The sequence below is a fragment of the Saccopteryx bilineata genome, chromosome 9 (assembly GCF_036850765.1).
Source record: "Saccopteryx bilineata isolate mSacBil1 chromosome 9, mSacBil1_pri_phased_curated, whole genome shotgun sequence".
Classification (NCBI taxonomy): Eukaryota; Metazoa; Chordata; class Mammalia; order Chiroptera; family Emballonuridae; genus Saccopteryx; species Saccopteryx bilineata.
Window position 1 is genome coordinate 93,321,490 of NC_089498.1, and position 20,352 is coordinate 93,341,841.

At 46.1% G+C, this 20,352-nt stretch overlaps 2 protein-coding genes across 8 annotated transcripts in view; both read right to left on the reverse strand.

Annotated features, from left to right (window-relative positions):
- Nucleotides 1-5,800, reverse strand: part of OGDHL (oxoglutarate dehydrogenase L) — a 28,580-nt gene extending 22,780 nt beyond the window's left edge. Inside the window, exons 1-2 of one of the 2 annotated variants that reach the window (XM_066242440.1) lie at nt 5,663-5,800; nt 2,576-2,780 (exon numbers count right to left, since the gene is read on the reverse strand). In XM_066242440.1, the coding sequence (XP_066098537.1) occupies nt 2,576-2,779 (204 nt within the window). In that variant the 5' untranslated portion in view covers nt 2,780; nt 5,663-5,800. Of the gene's footprint in view, nt 1-2,575; nt 2,781-4,943; nt 5,049-5,662 lie in introns of those variants that run through there. The other variant, XM_066242441.1, reaches the window with a different exon arrangement.
- Nucleotides 5,801-11,850: 6,050 nt separating this feature from the next.
- The window catches only part of PARG (poly(ADP-ribose) glycohydrolase), a 169,656-nt gene continuing 161,154 nt past the window's right edge, over nt 11,851-20,352 (reverse strand). For all 6 annotated transcript variants that reach the window (XM_066242781.1, XM_066242780.1, XM_066242779.1 and 3 more), the window contains 2 exons: nt 15,686-15,814; nt 11,851-15,016 (listed from right to left, as the gene is read on the reverse strand). In XM_066242781.1, coding sequence (XP_066098878.1) covers nt 14,865-15,016; nt 15,686-15,814 — 281 coding nt within the window. In that variant the 3' untranslated portion in view covers nt 11,851-14,864. The remainder of the gene's footprint in view (nt 15,017-15,685; nt 15,815-20,352) is intronic.

Sequence of the window (20,352 nt, forward strand, 5' to 3'; positions counted from 1 at the left end):
ACAATATTTAAAATAAAGAACAAGTAAATTTAAATCAACAAACTGACCAGTATTTCAATGGGAACTATGCTCCTCTCACTGACCACCAATGAAAGAAGTGCTCTTTCTGGAAGTGCGGCGGGGGCGGATAAATGGCCTCAGGGGGCTGCATGCAGCCCGTGGACTATAGTTTGGGGACCCCTGCTGTAAAGTGAACAAAGCAGAGGAGGATACATGGTTTGCTACTTCTTGTGCAGAAGCAAAAAGCAGACGTGCATGTGGACAAGCATCCCCATGTTCTAGCCCCATGATTCTCGACCTTCTCCATCTCACATCACACATAAACTAATTATTAAAATCAGGCAACACAGCAAAACATATTTTTTGCTGATCTCAGAAAAAAAATAGGTTTAATTTTGATTCATTTCCACTAGACAGCTATTGTCGTGCGGCTGTTTTTTTTTTTAATTTGACAATAAAGGGAAAAGAGGTCAGTGCCCCTGACTAAACAGGTATTGCATGTTTTAAAAATTCCTGCAGCACACCGGTTGAAAATCATTCTTCTAGCAGAACACATAAAAAGGCTTTTTCCTCTTACAGTGCTGCTGGGAGAATAAGGTACTACAAGCCCCATGGAAAGCAATTTGGATAAACCCATGCATTTTAAATGTACGGGTAATCTTTAACAATCCCACTTTGGGAATTTCTTCTACAGACAGCTGCATGCATACAAGATAAGGAGTACAGAAGACTGTGTGCTGCAGCACTGATTGTGACAAGCAGAGAATGGAAATGATCCAGAGGGTCGTCAATGGGGATGAGTGTGGCACAGCCATACAATGAAATATTATGCTGCTGGGAAGATGAACAACAACATGGAAAGAGCTTAGAGAAGTCGGTTAGGTGAAAAAAGCCTGGAGCAAAACAGTGCACATTACATGTCGTTTTGTATAAAAGAGAAAATCTAGAATTAAGTGTGCAGTAAGTTTACCCGAAGAACTTCCCTGAAAGGGTACAGAAAAGGCTAAGAATATATTGAGACAGACAGGTGGGAGCTGAGCAGAGAGATGGATGGGGAGGAATCATTTTCATTGTTTCATGTTATAGTTGTTATTTTGGGGGTCATGAAATGTGAGTGAGTAGAGAAGAGGGAGAGCACTCTCACCCCATCTTCTGATTTTTTCTTTCACCACCAGCAGGTATTTATATAGCTCAATATATACCTAAATACTTATGCACCTAACATAACAACGGGCCATCTAGAGACAGTACAGCATGACAAAGGGTCAGGGACAGGGGTGGGGGCAGGTCTCAGAGCAGGGGTGGGGGCAGGTGTCAGAGCAGGGGTGGCAGGGACAGGGGTGGGGGCAGGTGTCAGAGCAGGGGTGGGGGCAGGTGTCAGAGCAGGGGTGGCAGGGACAGGGGTGGGGGCAGGTGTCAGAGCAGGGGTGGCAGGGACAGGGGTGGGGGCAGGTGTCAGAGCAGGGGTGGGGGCAGGTGTCAGAGCAGGGGTGGCAGGGACAGGAGTGGGGGCAGGTCACAGAGCAGGGGTGGCAGGGACAGGGGTAGGGGCAGGTGTCAGAGCAGGGGTGGCAGGGACAGGGGTGGGGGCAGGTGTCAGAGCAGGGGTGGCAGGGACAGGGTGGGGGCAGGTCTTAGAGCAGGGATGGCAGGGACAGGGGTAGGGGCAGGTGTCAGAGCAGGGGTGGCAGGGACAGGAGTGGGGGCAGGTCACAGAGCAGGGGTGGCAGGAACAGGGGTGGGGGCAGGTCTCAGAGCAGGGATGGCAGGGACAGGGGTGGGGCAGGTAGGTCTCAGAGCAGGGGTGGCAGGGACAGGGGTGGGGGCAGGTCACAGAGCAGGGGTGGCAGGAACAGGGGTGGGGGCAGGTCTCAGAGCAGGGATGGCAGGGACAGGGGTGGGGCAGGTCACAGAGCAGGGGTGGCAGGAACAGGGGTGGGGGCAGGTCTCAGAGCAGGGGTGGCAGGGACAGGGGTGGGGTAGGTCACAGAGCAGGGGTGGCAGGAACAGGGGTGGGGGCAGGTCTCAGAGCAGGGGTGGCAGGGACAGGGGTGGCGCAGGTAGGTCTCAGAGCAGGGGTGGCAGGGACAGGGGTGGGGCAGGTAGGTCTCAGAGCAGGGGTGGCAGGGACAGGGGTGGGGGCAGGTCTCAGAGCAGGGGTGGCAGGGACAGGGGTGGGGGCAGGTCTCAGAGCAGGGGTGGCAGGGACAGGGGTGGGGCAGGTAGGTCTCAGAGCAGGGGTGGCAGGGACAGGGGTGGGGGCAGGTCTCAGAGCAGGGGTGGCAGGGACAGGGGTGGGGGCAGGTCTCAGAGCAGGGGTGGCAGGGCAGGGCAGGGCGCTGTCAGGACTTCCTGGCCAGCCCACCGACAACCAGCTGGTTCATAACAGGGAAGCGACAGACTGTCTTCACCCAACGTGAGGACAAGGTTCTTTCACACGCAGGGATGACAAAGGACCTGAGAGTCAAAGACCAGCTGCCCAAGGTCACACAGCTGGCAGGCTGCTCCTCTGCACTCCCCTCTCGGCCCAAGGAGCTTCCCTCCCATACCGCAGGCAGCATGGGGGTGCGCCAACCTTGTGGACACTCTGGGGGTTTTCCAACCAGGCGAAGTACATCTCTTCCACGTAACTGGAACCACCTCCACCTCTGCTGGTTGGGACAGTGGCCCTTGGCCCAGCTGACCTGCTGCACCAGTGAAACATCTGGATGTCATGTGGAGCCAGAAGCCTTGAGGCCTGTGCCCCCAGCCAGGAGGGCAGCAATCTCAGATGATTCATTCTGCACACAGACAAAGAAGGAAAGGTGTAAACCACAGGACCAGGACAAAAGGAAGCTCTGCCCACCCCTCCTTCCCCTCATCTGGCATCTGTTGGTCCTGCTAGGCAAGGTGGCCCTGAGCTGGGCGGTGATGCCATAGAGGAGGTACCAGTCGGCCAGCCGGCCCAGGGTCACTGTGGGAGGTCCCAGCACTGTGAACTGCACCAACAGTTTTCAGCATCCCTGAGCCCATCTTACTGTACCCACCCAGCCCAGCCCCTGCCGCTTCCCTGCCCTCCCTCCGAGCCTGGTGCAGAGATGAGTATGACCCAGGCCCTGCCTCAAGGAGCACCCAACCCAGGTCCTGGAGCCCATCAGAGGGTCACAAGGCACCAGTAAGGAGCACGCCACTCAGCTAGCTACCCTGAACGTGAGCAAGGCAGTCCTCCAGGGGCTGGTGTGCCACGTTTGGTCAGGAAAAAGCCAGAAGAAAGGGGTCTGGCTGAGCTGCACTAATTCAAGAGGCCCACAGCACAGCTGGGTCTCCAGTTATTATGACCAAAAGTGACTAGTGACTTCCTTCCTTATTTCAATTGCAGTTCTGACCCCAAGCACCTTCCCAGGCCAGTGGCATGGGCCTGAACTGTCCCATTTCACAGCAGGGAGGACTGAGGCTCGACGAGGGCAGGGCACTGGGGGTCAGGGAGGGCAAACCAGAAGACGTGCCCTACCGCCATCTCTCCACTGGAGCCACTCCTGGCCACCGTCCTCCCAGAGTTAACACTCGGCACCATGTCCCCCAAAACAGCTGACAGCCCAGGGGCACATACAAGCTGGAAGTCCACCCTGGTTGGAGGAGAACGAGAACCTGGAGCTCATCTCCACCCCATGATGCCACTACCCTTTCCCAGGGGAATCCCTGAGTAACAGGGGTAACTTCTTCCACCCTTCCAAGGACAAGACTTTGAAGAGCCCCCTCCAATCCTGAAGAGCCCCCAGAGATCCCTATCAAGGCAAGCAGACAGTGGCCAGGCCCACCGAGGCTCCCACTTCCCGAGAACTAGCACCTTGTCCTACCCAGGACCTCTGTTCTCCAACCCCACAACCATGAACAGAGCTGCCTCCTCTGCCCCAGCCCAGCGCTGGCTACACATAGGACAGCTTTTCCTGAGTACTTGCTAATATGCCCGGCACCAGAGTCACCCCCCTGAGACAATGCCAGCAGGAGGGGCCTGGTTCCCTTTGCACAACTCAGTAGCAGAAATGGACCTTCTAGGCATAACTGGCTCATTCAACCCTCTCAGCAATCTCATAAGACAGCATTAGGGTCGGCCCCACTTTACAAACAGGAAAACTGAGGCACAGAGAGGCAAAGCTGGTAACAGGGCTCTGTCTGGTTCCAGAGCCTGCACCCTCCTCACTGTGGAGTCAAGACACAAACCCAGATTTCATCTGGATAATGCATTTTCCAAAGGCTGCAGTCAGAGCTGCTCTACCAACACTGACCCTCACCCCTCAGGGCAATGGGGCAGTTCAAGCGGACAGTGGCAAAGCCTGGCTGGGTACAAGAACATGGTGTTTTATAAACAATGAGCTGCCCGTGCCAGCTACTACTGGACTCTGCCACGGCCTTCACCCGGCCCATCAGGAGAGCAGTCAGACAGCCACCCTTGTCCCATCCCAGCAGGGTCTGAGGACCCAGGAGTCCAGGAGGGCTGGGGTGAAAGCCAACCTCAGTATCTAGAGGCACCTTGCATATCCCCACCCAGCCCAGCCCCCAGCACACTACCGGGCAGGTTGCTCCAGGCAGCTCTGGGGGAGCTAGAGGGGGCCTCATCTCCAGAGAAAAGGTCAGTACCATCCCTACCACAGTCCTCAGAACAATCACAACTGCAGATATCCCTGGTCACTAACCCTCCCCCACACAAGGCCCTGTCTGTACTGCCCTGGTGAGGACTGTTCTGTAATCCGTCCATGGTAGAAATCAGTTAACAGAGATCTCAAGAGGGGAAGGGGTGGGCCTCTCCAAGACCTTGAAGGCAGCAGCAGAGCCTGGACTCACATTCTGAGAACTGGGTGGTTTTCTCAGGAATAAACCCTAACTCCAGTTTGCTGAACCTGAGAGAAGGACCCGAAGGTGGAGGCCAAGGTGGGAAGCAGGACAGGGAGGATGTGTTTACTTACTTGCTAGAAGTGAGGGGCCTGAGCTAGAGCCTGGAGGTGGGCAAAGTACAAAACTGCACAGGCCCGTTCCAATCCGGATGGGGGGGTGGAGGCTGCAAGGGTGGCCTATGGTGAGGGCGGGGGGGGGGGGGGCGGTCAGTGGGGCCCTTGGGGTCTGGTTAATGCCACTGCACTCTGTCAGGGCCTCTGAGTAAACTCCTCCCCCCACCACCACATCTCTCTGGGGAATCACTTCCTAGGCTGGCTGTGACGTCAGGCCAATCTTGCTCCTCTCAGGGCCTCAGTTTCTCCATCTGTGAGCTTAGAATAGTTAGATCTGTCTGTAAGGGCTCAGCCCCCACGAGGGCCCCTCCTCATGTAGCGAGGCTCTCCGCAGTCCCAGCCCCTGGAAAGGGAGATGGCAGCAGGCCCCAACCGAAAGCACAGAAGGCCGCGTGGGCAGTCTGGATCTCGGGGATGGAAATCCTGGCTGGCGCCTGAATTCCACCATTAGCCGGTCACTCTACGCAAAACACCGCAGTAGCCGGGCCAGGCCTGAGCGGAGGGCGGAGGGACCGAGGGGATCGCGGCCCGCCAGGGCCCGAGCCAAGGTCACGCTCACCCCTCCCGCCCCCTGCGGGGCCGCGCACAGGACCCAGGGGTCGGGGAGCCGGCGGCCGCCCCCAACACGGCGAGAGAAGAAGGGCCGAAGGGCCGAAGAGGGGGGCCGCCGCGCTCACCTAGCCGGCTGGTCCTGCTCGCCACAGTGGTCCGGAGGCTGCAGGTCCAGAGCCGGAGCGCGAGGAACCCGACGCGCTCTGCCAATCGCCGGGGTCACGTGGCGGCGGCGCGAGGTGGCGCGCGAGGCGCGGGGTGGTGTCCGGGACACTCGCAGCCCCGCCCCGCCCGCCGGCGCTGTCCGCGGTGCTGCCGTCCCGGCCCGAGGCCGCCGGCCCGGAAGGGAGATCCTGCAAACCGCCTCGCAGGGAGACCCCAAGCAGCAGGCCACGGCAGCTCCGGGGACCCCCTGGTGTCCGGACACCAGGGAGTGTGTGCCAGACAATCAGTGTGTCTAGGAGGGTGGTTTCTGTTTTACCGTCTGCAAAATGGGATGCTACTAAAGGTCCCACTGTCTTAGGGCTTATCTTGAAGATGAAATAATGCAGATAACAGTAAAATGCTTATCACAAAGCCTGATGTACATGTTACCCACCCAGCATCCCAGTGCTGGAAACACAGGCTGCCTCCACTTCCCTGATGCCACAAATGATGCTACAATAAGCATCTTCCCACAAATTACCCCATAAACGTGCGTGGAAATGTCTCTGACATATACATTCAGGAGCTGAACTGCTAGGTCATAGGTATGCGCGTGCAATATTTAACTTGACTCAGTATTGTCACATTGCTGCCCAGTTCTACACTGCCATACGTGGTGCAAGAAGATAAGTAAGTCCTCAGAACCCAACCAGCAGCTGCCAGTGTTCGGCTTTCTAAATTGGCCAGAATCACAGTTGCAAGGTCATGTTATTGTTTTCATCAACGTTTTTCTGATTATCAATGATTTGCTTCTTAGTTTCTTTTTAATTTGGGGGTTTTCCTGCTGTATTTCCCTTGGGTTTTTGTTCTCATTTATATACAGGAGCTCCTCATGTAGGAACATGTAAGAACATACACATCTGTAGTTCAAACCACCATTAACCCTCCATGGATGATTGCAACAGCTACCAAACTGGCCTCCTGGCTTCCACATTTGCACCTCTGAATTTTAATCTCACCATAGTAGGCAGACTTTTCCTTGTAAAACACTGGTTCAAATCATGTTGCCCCTCAGCTCAAAACCCTCAAATGACTTCCCATTTCACCCAAAGTAAAAGCCAAACTCCTTGCATTTGCTTCTATAAAGCCCTTTATCTCATCTCAAACATTCAGGCATGCAACCATGCTTACTAAAGAAAACTAGGAAACCAAAAGAAATATGCAGTATAATACTCTCTGTTTTAATTAAAAGCACACCCCCACAAAACCACAATACACGTCACAAGAAAATATTCACGTAAATATCAAATACATTAATTTGGTTGCCTATGAGGGGAAAAGGTTAGGGGATGTAGATGTAATTGATTATCCACATCAATACTGATAGGGTGCCATGAGTGAAGGAATATGATTAACTTTACATTCTGCACCTAAAGTCTCCCCAAAAAGTGTATTTTGAAATATACTGCTCACAAAAATTAGGGGACCAGGAATTGTGCAGATACTCCAGTTCTTTCAGCCTTTTTTTTTTTTTTTTCATTTTTCTGAAGCTGGAAACAGGGAGAGACAGTCAGACAGACTCCCGCATGCGCCCAACTGGGATCCACCCGGCACGCCCAACATGGGGCGACGCTCTGCCCACCAGGGGGCGATGCTCTGCCCCTCCGGGGCGTCGCCATGTTGCGACCAGAGCCACTCTAGCGCCTGAGGTAGAGGCCACAGAGCCATTCCCAGCACCCGGGCCATCTTTGCTCCAATAGAGCCTTAGCTGCGAGAGGGGAAGAGAGAGACAGAGAGGAAAGCGCGGCGGAGGGGTGGAGAAGCAAATGGGCGCTTCTCCTGTGTGCCCTGGCCGGGAATCGAACCCGGGTCCTCTGCACGCTAGGCCGATGCTCTACCGCTGAGCCAACTGGCCAGGGCTTTCAGCCTTTTTTACACAGTCCATTTTCACCAATGAAAGAGAAGTTGGTTTTGAACCTCATTTTCATAATCAAACAACTTTCTTTGACTTGTCGTTTCCTTTTCTGATGTTCTTGTTCAATAATAAAAAAATCAAAAAAATCAAATGCTTTTCTTTATTGCTTCATATTCACTTTGAAATATCCCCTAATTTTTGTGAGCAGTATATTTTAAAGTCCATATGGCCAAGAAATACACTTGTTTAATTTAGAATTATACCCCCAGCATTTTGCATAGTGCCCAACTCATAGTATGTTTTCAGTATATACTTGTTGAATGAATAATTGAATAAATGGACACTTAACTTGGATCCCAAAGGATAGATATAAATAAGCGTTTGATGCAGAAGGATGGGTTTTGGGGAAGTTGTTTAACTAAATGCACAAGAAAATTTCTGGCTGGCTTAAGCCAAAAAGTTCCTAGGAAGGTTGTCTGTAGCACAACTCACAGAATCAGAGGAAAACTGAAGAACTACCTCAGGAAGCAAGACTGATTCAGAAATAGACTGTCTCGTCAAAGCACTTACGATGTTCAGAATTCAAATTCCAGGATAAAAGAGAAAAGCTAAATGACCCAGCTTGCCCTGAAGAGGGGGCCACGGGGCCTGCAGCCACTCATCTGAAACACCTGGATTGAGAAGCAAGGTGGATGGTTCACGCGATGCTGATACCACAAGAAACAGGAGTGAATGTCAGGGAGGAAAAATCAACACATGCGCATTTAAGACCTCTGGTAGGAAAGCACCATGTACAAAAGCTAGGGGAACAGAAACTTTCTGGATGTGTACAGAGCACTGGTAGCCTAGTCCAAGTGGGACCCAGTTTTGTGTACCATGGCAAGGGGTTTGGACTCTATTTCAGTAGGCTTGGGACACCAGCAACACCTTAACCTGTGACAAACAGTCAGATTTGCTTCTTAGAAAGCTTTCTCAGGAAACTGGAAGGCGGACAGAGAGATAAAAGGTGAGAGCAAAAATATATCCAGATGACAGGCAATAATACACTGGCCGCATAGATAAAGAAAGGGGAACGGATTTAAGAGATGTTTAGGAATTAGCTCATAGGGTTTAGTGGTTAAGCAGGTGGAGGAGTGGTGCAATAGTAACTCACAAATTTTGGGTTTTAGTGACTTTGGGAGACAGTGGAACTCTCACTAAGCTGGGGAAAAAAAAGGAGATGCAGGTCAAGAAATATGACAGGGAAGTTTACTAAATAGAGCCACAATGAGCCACTTAAGACAGATGAAGAGCGTGACATGGAGCAGCAGAAAAGAACATTAAACTCGAGCAAATAAAAAATTCCAGGCAGAGCCGAGACTCTGGATTTGAAAGAAGGGCCACTCTCCTCCACCTCAAGTGCACAACCAGCACCCTTCCACCTGACATTCTGGGGCTCTTGCCCCACTGGGTGGCTGAGCTCACCACACACTGAGAGGAGAGAGCAGTGCAGAGCCAGGTCTCTGCAGGTTTGAAAGGAAGACTGCTCTCTCACCTTGAGTACACGGCCAGTGCCCTTCCCCTGACCTGGTGGGACACTTGGCCCACCAGTGCAGCTGACTGCCACGCACAGGGAGGCTAGGGAGCAGCACAGAACCAGGACTTTCTGTGGCTTTGGAAAAAGAGCCACCCAACTTGAGTCATGTGAGCACAGCCTGGGGTTTGCAGCTTTGAGAGATAGACACAGAAGAGTGGGGAAACAGCCAGCCACCAGGATCCTTGTGCTGAGTCACTCCACTATACCAAAGTCACCCTCTTTCTTGGTTGTAGCACTCCCCTCTGAACAGCATCAGCTTGGGGGAAGCAATCGGCTCACCCTGTGGAGATCAGGCCTTGCTGATGAGTCAGCAGCCTTGGCCAGGGAGTAGATGTCTAGATAAACCCAGGGGGTGACAGTGACTCAGTCATCTGGCTTTGAGGTGAGGGCCATTTCCCCCACTTCCCTGGAAATCTCACTGGCATATCCCCCTCATGGGGACATTCAGTAGAACTACCCTCCTGGGTGCCAGGAGATCTACTCTCTGGGTTCCAGAGGCCCCACCTGTTGCCTTCTGCTACCTGTGGGTTACACATTTTTAAAAATCCTACTTTATCTGTAGTGTATTGAGTATATCTCTTTCTATAGTCTTCAGATTGGTTGCTCCAGGAATTACATTATAAACACATAATTTACCAGTCTCACTAATGTCAACATTTTACCAGTTTGTGTTAAGTATAGAAACCTTACCTTTCTTTATGCCCCATTCTCTCCTATTGATAATTGTCTTATTCCCTCTACATATATTGAAAACTGAAAGTTATTTTTGCTTCAAAAAAGATAATTTAGAAAATTCAAGGAAGTGTATTGTATATATCCATCTTTTTATGCTATTCTTCCTGATGTTCCAAGATTCCTTTTTTCATAATTTCCTGTTTCAAGAACTTCCTATAGTCATTCTTTTAGGATGAGTCTGCTAGAAACAAACTCTCTTAGTTTTTCTTTATCTGAGAATATCTTTATCTCCCCTTCCTTCTTGAATCATGTTTTTGTTGGATTGTTGGATATACAATTTTGCGCTGCGTTCTTTTCTTTCTGTACTTGAATACGGTGTCCTGCTTCCCCTAGCCATTGTCGTTTCTGATGAGAAAATCCACTATTGTTTGGGTTGTGTCTGTCTTGTAGGTAATGTGTCACTTCTCACTGCTTTAAAAACTTTTTCTTTGGTTCTCAGAAATTTAAGTATGATACATTTTGGTGTGGATTTTTTCCTTTATTCTGGTTTGTCATTCACTCAGCTTATTGAAAAAGGTTTGTCTTTTGCCAAATTTTGAAACGTTTAGAAATTATTTCAACTACTTTTTCAGTCCCCATCTTCTCTTCTCTTTCTGGTACTCCACTGATGTGAATGTTAGATTATTTCTTACAGTATCAAATGTCCCTAGAGCTGTATTATTATTCTTCAGTCTATTTGCTCTCTGTTGTCTTAGATTGGCCAAATCTGTTGTTCTACCTTCAAGTTCACCAATTCTTCTATTTTTTTTTTAGTTCTAAAATTTCCATTTGATTTTTATCATGTCATGTTTCTTTGATGAGATTTTCTATTTCCTTGTGGAACCTTTCATTTTAATTTATTTCAAAGGTGTTCATAATTGCTTGCTGGGGCATTTTTAGGATGGCTGCTTTATGATTATTGTCAGATAGTTTTAACCTCTGTGTTGCTGTCTTTTGTCATTCAAGTTGAGATCTTCCTGCTGCTTGGTGATTTTGCATTTCAAATTGAACATTTTAGATATTGTGTTATGAGACTGGGTCTCATTAAATCTTAGGTCTGATTCCGCTTCAGCCAGGTAAAGGTGTAAGTTCAGGTTCTTGCTGCCTTGGCTAACATCCAGAGAGGAGTTTCCCCTCATTGCTGGGTGGCTCAAGCCCCATTGCAGGCTATGCTGATGTAATCCTCACTAGGAAGAAAAGCCTCTGTTCCTGCTTCCCATGTTTTCTTCACTGACAATTCAGTACACATAAAAATTTTCACCAAATGCTTAAGACGTACTCTAGACTTTTTACATGAGAGCATGCATGTGAAAGCTCAAAAGTGGCATTTAGAAAAAAAAAAAAAAAGAGGTGGTGACCAGGGGGTCAACATTTATTTATTCTCTTCCTTAAAAATCATGTAAATATTAGCACAGGCCTGACCTGTGGTTGTGCAGTGGGTAAAATGTCAACTTGGAATGCTGAGGTTACCTGTTCAAAAAGCAACTACTACGAGTTGATGTTTCCTGCTCCTTCCCTAAGGGTTTCTCTCCTTCCTCTAAAATCAATAAATAAAATCTTAAAAAATAACCGTATTAGCACAGAACTCTCCTTATCCCCAAGTTCAAAGTCACCATGACATGTTAACTCTATATTTAAAATAAACAGGAAAAATAAAAAATATCAGATGAACATATGCAGTACTGGCTGTCTTGCTTGGAAACCCTTCTGGTCAGAAGGTTCAGTGGATCTGTGTGGCATCTGGTGAGGACACATACTAAAGGCACTCTGCTAGTGGCACAGCAAACAGCAGTGGGCCAATGGGTTTCAGCAGTTTGTTCTAATAAGTATCACGATCAGTCCCCAAAGGACAGGGTTAAATGCTCTGAGCTCACATTCCAGCAATGGCCAGTCCTTTCCTTCCCTCCAGACAAAGGATTGGGAATTATCCACAGGGTTGAGAGAAACTACAGGGCCTTTAAATCTTTATTTATCTTTAAATCTTTATTTTTACACCAGAAAAAAAGCCATGAACATATGCAGTCACACAGAAGACAGGGGGAAAAAAAACAGGTAAGAATCTATACAACTGCTTCTCTTCAACCCAATGAATATTTTGCTCTGTCATATGCTTGGAGTGGGAGAGCTTAATATTTGGTTTCAAAGCAATTATATATTAGTTAAGGACCAGCATAGTAATCATGGAGCTTGGTTAGATCTTTTTCAATCTCTCTTTTAAATTCTGATTTGGAAAAAAAAAAAATGTAAAAAAAAAAAAAATTCTTATTTGGGTCTGCCTGCCCTTAATGTCACTTCAACCAGCAGGAAAAGATAATTCTGAGGAAATTTACTGTACCTCACTGATCACTAGTCACTCATGGTAAAGAGTAAGTTGTAAAACCTTTGTAGAGAGTAAGTGTCAGAACCTTGGCTCTATTGGAACCCTTTCAGAGATGATGGACCAAGTCTCCTCTCCTAATGAATTCCTGGAGGTTGAAATGGTGTTCCCGAACCTCCGGGCACCTGTTAGCTCACTGGAAAAATGGACAAAATATGTAAAACAACATTAGCACAGTACCTTATACACAATGGGTGCTCCATATGTTTCCTGATCGACTGTAATAGTTGTCATTTATTGAGCACCAACTATAGTATATGCCAGACCTTATGACTGTAGCTCTATAGATAGTATTCTCCAATAGGTACCAAAAACACATTTTCTAGATAAGTTCAGTGGCTCAGAGATGCCGTTTATTTCAAGAACATTAAAATGTTAGCTAGGGATGTAGCTGGCATTTGAATCCAGCCTGATTTAAAAATCTCATGCCCTTCCCTTTACTCCACACTGTTTCCTTAAACTATTATTGTACATTTGAGTGAGCTAGATAGAAAGTAAAAATCAAGTAATCTACAGTAAAAAATTAAGAATTCTAAACTAAATATATTTCTTCGGGTCTCAACAGATTAAAGGAGAGCAAACAATAGGAACTAAACCAATAAACCTCAAATGAAAGAGAATAAAGGTGCTAATGTTAATTAGATACTGATTTTTTTTCTATTTTCCCAGAGGGCCTTTAAGAACAAAGTAATTATGTTGTCTCCACCTTGCTCTCTTCTAAAAGAATAGACATTAGTCTCGTCATGCTCCATCTGATGAAACTGTCCCAATCCCAGAATGTAGTGGGACAAAGAACTAGCTAGGCAGATTCTATTCTTGAAACCCCTCAAAACTGAGAGAAGCGGTCAATTAGATGGCCCAGTTCAACACTAAGAGCTTAGTGTAGATTCCGTGTCCTGGAACACCAGGCTGGGTAGTCCTCTTATCTGCATGCATGCAATGACTTAGCTACCACATGAACCAACTATACATACTTTTCATGAAATTCTAAAGAACTGTTCACTTAGTCCTAGGGTTGGGTAGGAGGGAAAAATTATGGAGAGAGACTAAAGAAGTAAAATATAACTTGAATGTAACTATGAATGTTTATCCAAGCATAGAATAGGTTGGAAAGAGAAGATTTTAGTGCCAGCAAAAATAAAGCCAGACACCTTAAACTTAGGGTGATGAATAAAAACCTGAGTTACTATGGTAAAGAACTTCATTTATAACAAATGGTTGCCTGTAGGTGCCAAGTTCCATTAACCTCTCAATCTATACATACAAAAAGTTGCAGACATTGGCCAACCCCCCAAATGCCATCAATACTGGTATCAGCAATTTGGAACATCTACCAAAACTCCTTACTGATAGTATTTGACTTCCAATAGCTTTTCTTGACAGTTTAACAGTATGGTTTAGAATTATTTTAGAAATAGAAATAAGTGCTTTTGTGATTAAACTCTACTCTCTATTAACACAGAATTGATGCTGGCTTTCACTATAACCTTCAAATGACATTATTTATTTGTTGCCAGTTTTAAATGTAAACAATTACAAATATAGGATTTTAAATACAGGTCCTGATAAAGCTTAAATGGAATCATTTCCCACAATTCCAGTTTTATTTAGATGTGATGTGGTTGCACACAGACACACTTAAAGAAGATATATTTACATTATAAAATATAGATAATATGGGAGTTTCTGACAAATGATTGTTAATGAAAATTTATTAACTATATAACCTTTGAATACCAGAGAAACTTCAATATGTACAAATCAGCACTAAGTTCCAAGTTCTTAAACTTTGGTTGTATGAATATACCTCAAGCACCAAGGAACAAACAATCTGAATTTAAAAAATCTCAGAAAAAAAAATCTTAAACTCTCTTGGATCTATTTTTTTTTCCAAATACCATTTGGGGAAATTCTCTTTTATTCTACCTTTTCTTTCATCTTGGTCAGTTTTTAGAACCATTATCAATAAAAATTGATCAGGGAAAAATGGACAGACACACCAGAACAGTCATGTCTCAAAAGAACTATTTCTGGAAATTATTGTCTTAAGTACAAAATTGTTTTAAACCTAGGGCTTTCATATTATGTGACATGCATGAATAAAGCCCCAACTCATAATTTTCAAAATTCAAGACTCAAACAGTGCACTCGCAACAAGAGCTGGGGATGAGAGGCTCCTAGAGAGATCTGCAGCCAGCCAGGGAGAGGCAGTCCTGGGTTCCCACCCGTCCCTGGGCATCACTGGCTCCTGCTGGCTGCAGAGGGACTCTGTGTGATGTGTGGGCATCACAGAGGAGGGCTGATGGGACGAGCACAACCTGTCAGGGATTTCATGAGAAATCTGATGGGCAAAAGGAAGGACAATCAAAGAATAAAGACTGAAATAGAAAAAAATAAAAAATATGTATCTAAATAAGTCAGGATGATAGCAGGGCTTAGAAATACAAATGAACAACTGCATGTGTGTGGAAGGCGTTGCATTCTTGCGCACAGGTATGGATTATACACACATTTACATTAAGTCTGTTCACATATTACACCTGACAATTCAAATTGATGTTTCTGCTCAGATGTGGGAGGAAGGTCTCTGCATTCTGCTCCTCAGGCCCCTGTCCTCTGTCCTGGCTGGCTGGTGTCCACACAGGACTCAGCAGCATGGTAGATGAAGGGATAAAGCTTCACATCAGGCCCAGGGGTGGAACAATTTCTACATTCTTCATTGTAATAACGTAGCAGCAGCTTATATACTTCTCCTGGAGAAGAAAGGGCCAGACCAATTTGCACGTTAACATATGTAAATGCAGAGAACAATCAGTTTTATCTTAATCTAAATAACACATGCTTAAATTTGAAATTAAATATAGAGTATGAATTTCATATGCCTGGAAGGCTTTCTTGACATAAATATAAATTTTTTAAAAATACCTTACAGAATCTATTTATTAGCTTGTGATTACAACAGGCTACTCTAGTGTCTTATCCACGCATCATTTTAGAAGTTTGTGGCAACTCTAATTCTACACTTTGGCTCCCGTGGCAGCACAGCCTTGCCTGGCCAGCCAAAACATACCAGATGGGCACACTGGCCAGTCTGATAAACATGACACAGGATGAAGCCTTTAGGTTTGAAAGTACCCTTCTATACCTCCCTTCTTTTAGTTTTACATATACACAAACGTAAAAATGGACACAAACTCCAGCTTCTCAGCCTTATTTAATAAGCAGATACTCTCTTCCAAGACTGTGGATGACATTTGGCCAGAAAAAGTGATTCTACAAATGCTGCCTCTTAAAACCTTGTCCTCCCAACCCTCAAAACTGCACTTAATTTTTTCTTACTCCCCATAATCCATCCAGAGTTAGCAAGTGTTCCTCCTCCTAAATCCATCTAGATATCAGTGTCAAGACGATCTCCTACTTACCAACAGTCAGCTTCCTTTCTGTAAGAAAACTGTGCATGCTGTAAATGTCTCTCATCAATTCTGTGTCCCCAAAGGTGAAATAAACCACATCTCGTTCAGCTACTGCAGCTGCTAGGATCTGTATTAAGGCTGTAACAAGAGAAAAACACAGCTATATTCTGACATTTCTCATCATCTGACACCTGTAATTCTTTCAACGAGCAGCTACATTGTAGCTGGCTTGCCAAAGATGCAACCTGCTTTAAATATTTATAAGCCTAACATACACATTAGAAATGGCGAATACAGGATGGGTATAAATCATCTAGTTGTGTGACTATTCAGAGATGCTGGCAAGACAAACATTAAGTCACAGAATTCCCACCCTAGCACCTCTGTGGGAAAACAAAGGAAGGTGTATTTGGGGCAGCACTCAAAGCACTAAGGTGGTATTTCTTCTTGCTCATATTAATCTGAAACTAAAACTTCTATGTTTGCTGCCTAATTATTTTGTCGCATTACACACTCTCTGGTCTTTTTTTTAATTACAAGAGTCTCTGTGACTTTCCCTGACCACTGTACTTGGGAGGTTCCAATGCCCTCAGTAACCTCCCCCAGCAGGAATTCTCAAATGGGTAGAGCACACATCGCACCCCTCTGCATGCCCGCCTCTGCCCAACCACCGCGGCAAGGAGTGAATGCTGCTGGAAGCACGGGACAGTAACTTGTGTGCTGGAATGGGAAAACTGCTCTCAACCACTGCCTCCAGGAACTAAAGTCACATATCACTGAGACTCAACTGTTTCCAAAAATTAGGTTTATTTATAATCTTCATCTCAAAAGACAAATTTATTTTAAATAACAACAACAAAACTGAGCACAGATACAGTAAGTGCCATCTTCCCAGTTATACATCATTTTCCTTAATGAAAAGGGAAGTAAACTCAAACTAAAACAGGGTAAGTTTTGCAATTAAGATTTTTGATACAGGCCCTGGCCGGTTGGCTCAGCGGTAGAGCGTCGGCCTGGCGTGCGGGGGACCCGGGTTCGATTCCCGGCCAGGGCACACAGGAGAAGCGCCCATTTGCTTCTCCACCCCCCCCCCCTCCTTCCTCTCTGTCTCTCTCTTCCCCTCCCGCAGCCAAGGCTCCATTGGAGCAAAGATGGCCCGGGCGCTGGGGATGGCTCCTTGGCCTCTGCCCCAGGCGCTAGAGTGGCTCTGGTCGCAGCAGAGCGATGCCCTGGAGGGGCAGAGCATCGCCCCCTGGTGGGCAGAGCGTTGCCCCTGGTGGGCGTGCCGGGTGGATCCCGGTCGGGCGCATGCGGGAGTCTGTCTGACTGTCTCTCCCCCTTTCCAGCTTCAGAAAAATTAAAATTAAAATTAAAAAAAAAAAAAAGATTTTTGATACAATGTTAGTATTCTACATATTCAAAAATAAAACTAAAATAATATGAACGAGAATGGGGAGGAGTCTATAATTGAAAGCAAACTTAAAGCACATGAGCCTAATTTTATTTCAAAAGAATAACATAACTATACTGAGGGGAAAGAAAATTAAAAGGATGAAAGAAAGGACTAAAGGGACATATGAACACAATGTTTGACTGATGACCCTCAGTCTTGGGTATGAAGGAAAGAATTACAAACAAATTCCCCTCCTCTCCTTTGACTAGGTCTGCTTACCATAGCAGTACAGGCACAGCAATTCTAAAGTATCTTTAAATATATTTCAGGATTGAGTAAATGAGTCAATGTTGAAATGCTGGGAACTGGAGTTCTCTCTGATGGGAATAGACAAAGAACTCTGGGGAAGACGGACTGAAATGGAAGGCGCTGGTGTATGCTCATAAAATCTAACATACATTTGTATGTGTGTCTGTATGTGTAAGAGAGAGAATAAGAGAAAGAGAGAGAACATCTCTTAGCTCAGAAAAAGCCCAGAAGACACCCTAGTCACAGTGAGTGCACCTAGTGCCCAGATTTTGGTATCTAATACTATTCCCCCTAAAAAGAGCTGGATTCCTCATGGAAATGCTTGATTCCGTGGGGTGGGACAGGATAGGTACAAAATGAGCCCAAAATATTTTGCTATACCAGAAAGTAAAGAAATTTTTTAAAAAATGATAGGAAAAAGAGTTGATGGGAGCTTTTACAAGGATACAGGAACCAATCTAAAGAAGCTCCCACTGGCCAGATCTGGACAAGCAAGCACCGCATTAAGTACAGTAATAAATCACAAAGCATAAAAAAAAATGAACTGCCAACTCCACACTGATAACACATAATAAATAAACATGAGGAAGGAGCACTCTTGCTCACAGGAAAAAGCCACAGCCTAACGAGGACGTGTGGTGAGGCTACTGGAATGAGATCATCCTCTTTTGCAGCCATCGTGGCAAAGATTGGATCTGGCTAAAACCATTAAAGGATGCTAAATCTGAGGTAAATTTTGTCTTAAAGTTTTTCCCCACAGACTGCTTATTAGCTAGTAAAAATAAATAAATAAATAACATCTCAATATCTATACAGTGGTAAAATTAGACAACATCTTAACTGGGTAATCAAAATTAACATCACCAGTGGGGTCTGATGACCATCAAGTGACTCTTGACACTATCACCTGGGCAGCGGTCTTACTGAGAATGCCAAACTCAAGGATCACTGTATTTTGAAAACATGTCACTGTCAAAAAAGAGAAAGAAAGACTGTGGAAAGACTCCAGATTCAAAAGGAGGCCAAAAGACAGGATGATTAAATGCAAAACCGACTTCAGACCCTGCATCGGAAGGTTTTATTTGGCTGTCTGACAAAATTGGAACATAGATGATAGAGTAGATAAAAATATTCTATCAATGTATAATTACAAATGTAATTTGTAATTACAATTATCATGTGTTTTATATAGAAAATATTTAGGCCCTATCCAGGTGGTTCAATGAATGAAATGCACTGACCTGGCTACTAGGGGTCACGGGTTCAACCCCTGGTCAGGGCACATATAAGAAGCAATGAATGAGTGCACAACTAAAGGAAACTAAGTGAAACAATAACTTGATGTTTCTTGCTCTCTCATTCTTCTCTTTCTCCCCCTTCCTCTCGCTCCAATCAAAGGAAAAATTATATATATATATATATATATATATATATATATATATATATATGTATGTATTTCTTAAAAAGCACACACTGAAATGTTTAGGAAAAGGGGTACATGGTTCAGAAAAAAATTGTGTTATATATATGTATATATATACATAGAGAAATACACATACATATATGTGAGTACACACACAGAAAGAGATGTTAATTTCACTTTTTTGTTACTTTTATAAATTTAAAATTATTTTCAAATAAAAAGTTTTTAAAATAATGTAAGATGAAAAAATATGTTTAAATTGAACAAGTAAGTCTGGTATAGTTGAGTATGCCCAGATTTGAGAATAAACATAAGACACTATACTACATGTGAGAGTTTAACATATCAAAGTATTTCCTAATTTCCAAACTAATATTTATTGGGTATCCACAATATGATTAGGCCTCATTAATCTCAAAATATTAAAAGTAATTAATCTTGAGATGACATCAGAGTAATGGCGGAATAGGAAGCGATACCGATAAATCTCCCCCAAAACTCAACAAGATCTTCAACCAGAAACAGAAAAACCTATACTTGGAGCCTCCAGATGCTTCACAATACACTCAAAGGTATGGTCGAGTGAAAAATTCGCTAAATATATAACCAAACCCTGAAGGAAATAGGGAGTAAGAAATGCTCCGCCTTCCTCACTAACCTAAACAGGGCGGCTGTCTCTGGTAACTGTGAATATAGAAACTGAGGCAGGCAAAGGGGGTGAATACATCCAGGCTGCGGCACAAAGGGCTGAACCAGGCTGTGGCACGGAGATCCTAGCCGAGGAAAAACTGATCCTGTGGCAAGCCGGGCAATACAAGCTAACACTCGCGCCAAACCCAAACAAAGAAAGACAAGCGGGGCAGCCATTTTACCCCTTCTCCTGGTTGGTGCGCAGTTAGTGGGCGAGAGATTTCTTCCTAAGCCCCGGAAATGGGTGTCCGTGTTACCCCACAGAGAGGCAGGGTCAGAGGCCTTTCTGTGGGCCGAGAGCAGAATCTCTGGGCAGCCCCAGCGCCCTGGTAAAGCCGTGCACGGGAGGAAGCAAGATTTAATTCCAACGGTGGAAATTTTCCGTGCTGGTGAGGGTTTCACTCAGAGGGAAACGCGGCCGGCCTCATATCCTGGTGTGCGCACGCAGATAGGAAGTGAGCGATTCCTCCGAGTGCCTCGGCAGTGCGCGCCCGTGTTATAGCAAAGAGGGGCAGAGTCAGGGGCCTTTGTGTGGGCAAAAGCAGAAACTCGGGCTGCCCCAGCGCCTTGCAAAAGCCGCGCACGGGGAGAGAGCGAGAACGAATTCCAACGCAGCAACTTTTCCATGCAGTTGGGGGTTTCACTCAGAGCGTGAGACTGCTGGCCGGATATCCTGGTCTGCGTGCGCAGATAGTGAATGAGAGATTCCATCGAGTGCCTCGGCAGTGCGCGCCCGTGTTATAGCACAGAGGGGCAGAGTCAGGGGCCTTTGTGTGGGCCAAAGCGGAAACTCGGGCTGCCCCAGCGCCTTGCAAAAGCCGCGCACGGGGACGGAGCGAGACTCAATTCCAACGCTACAAC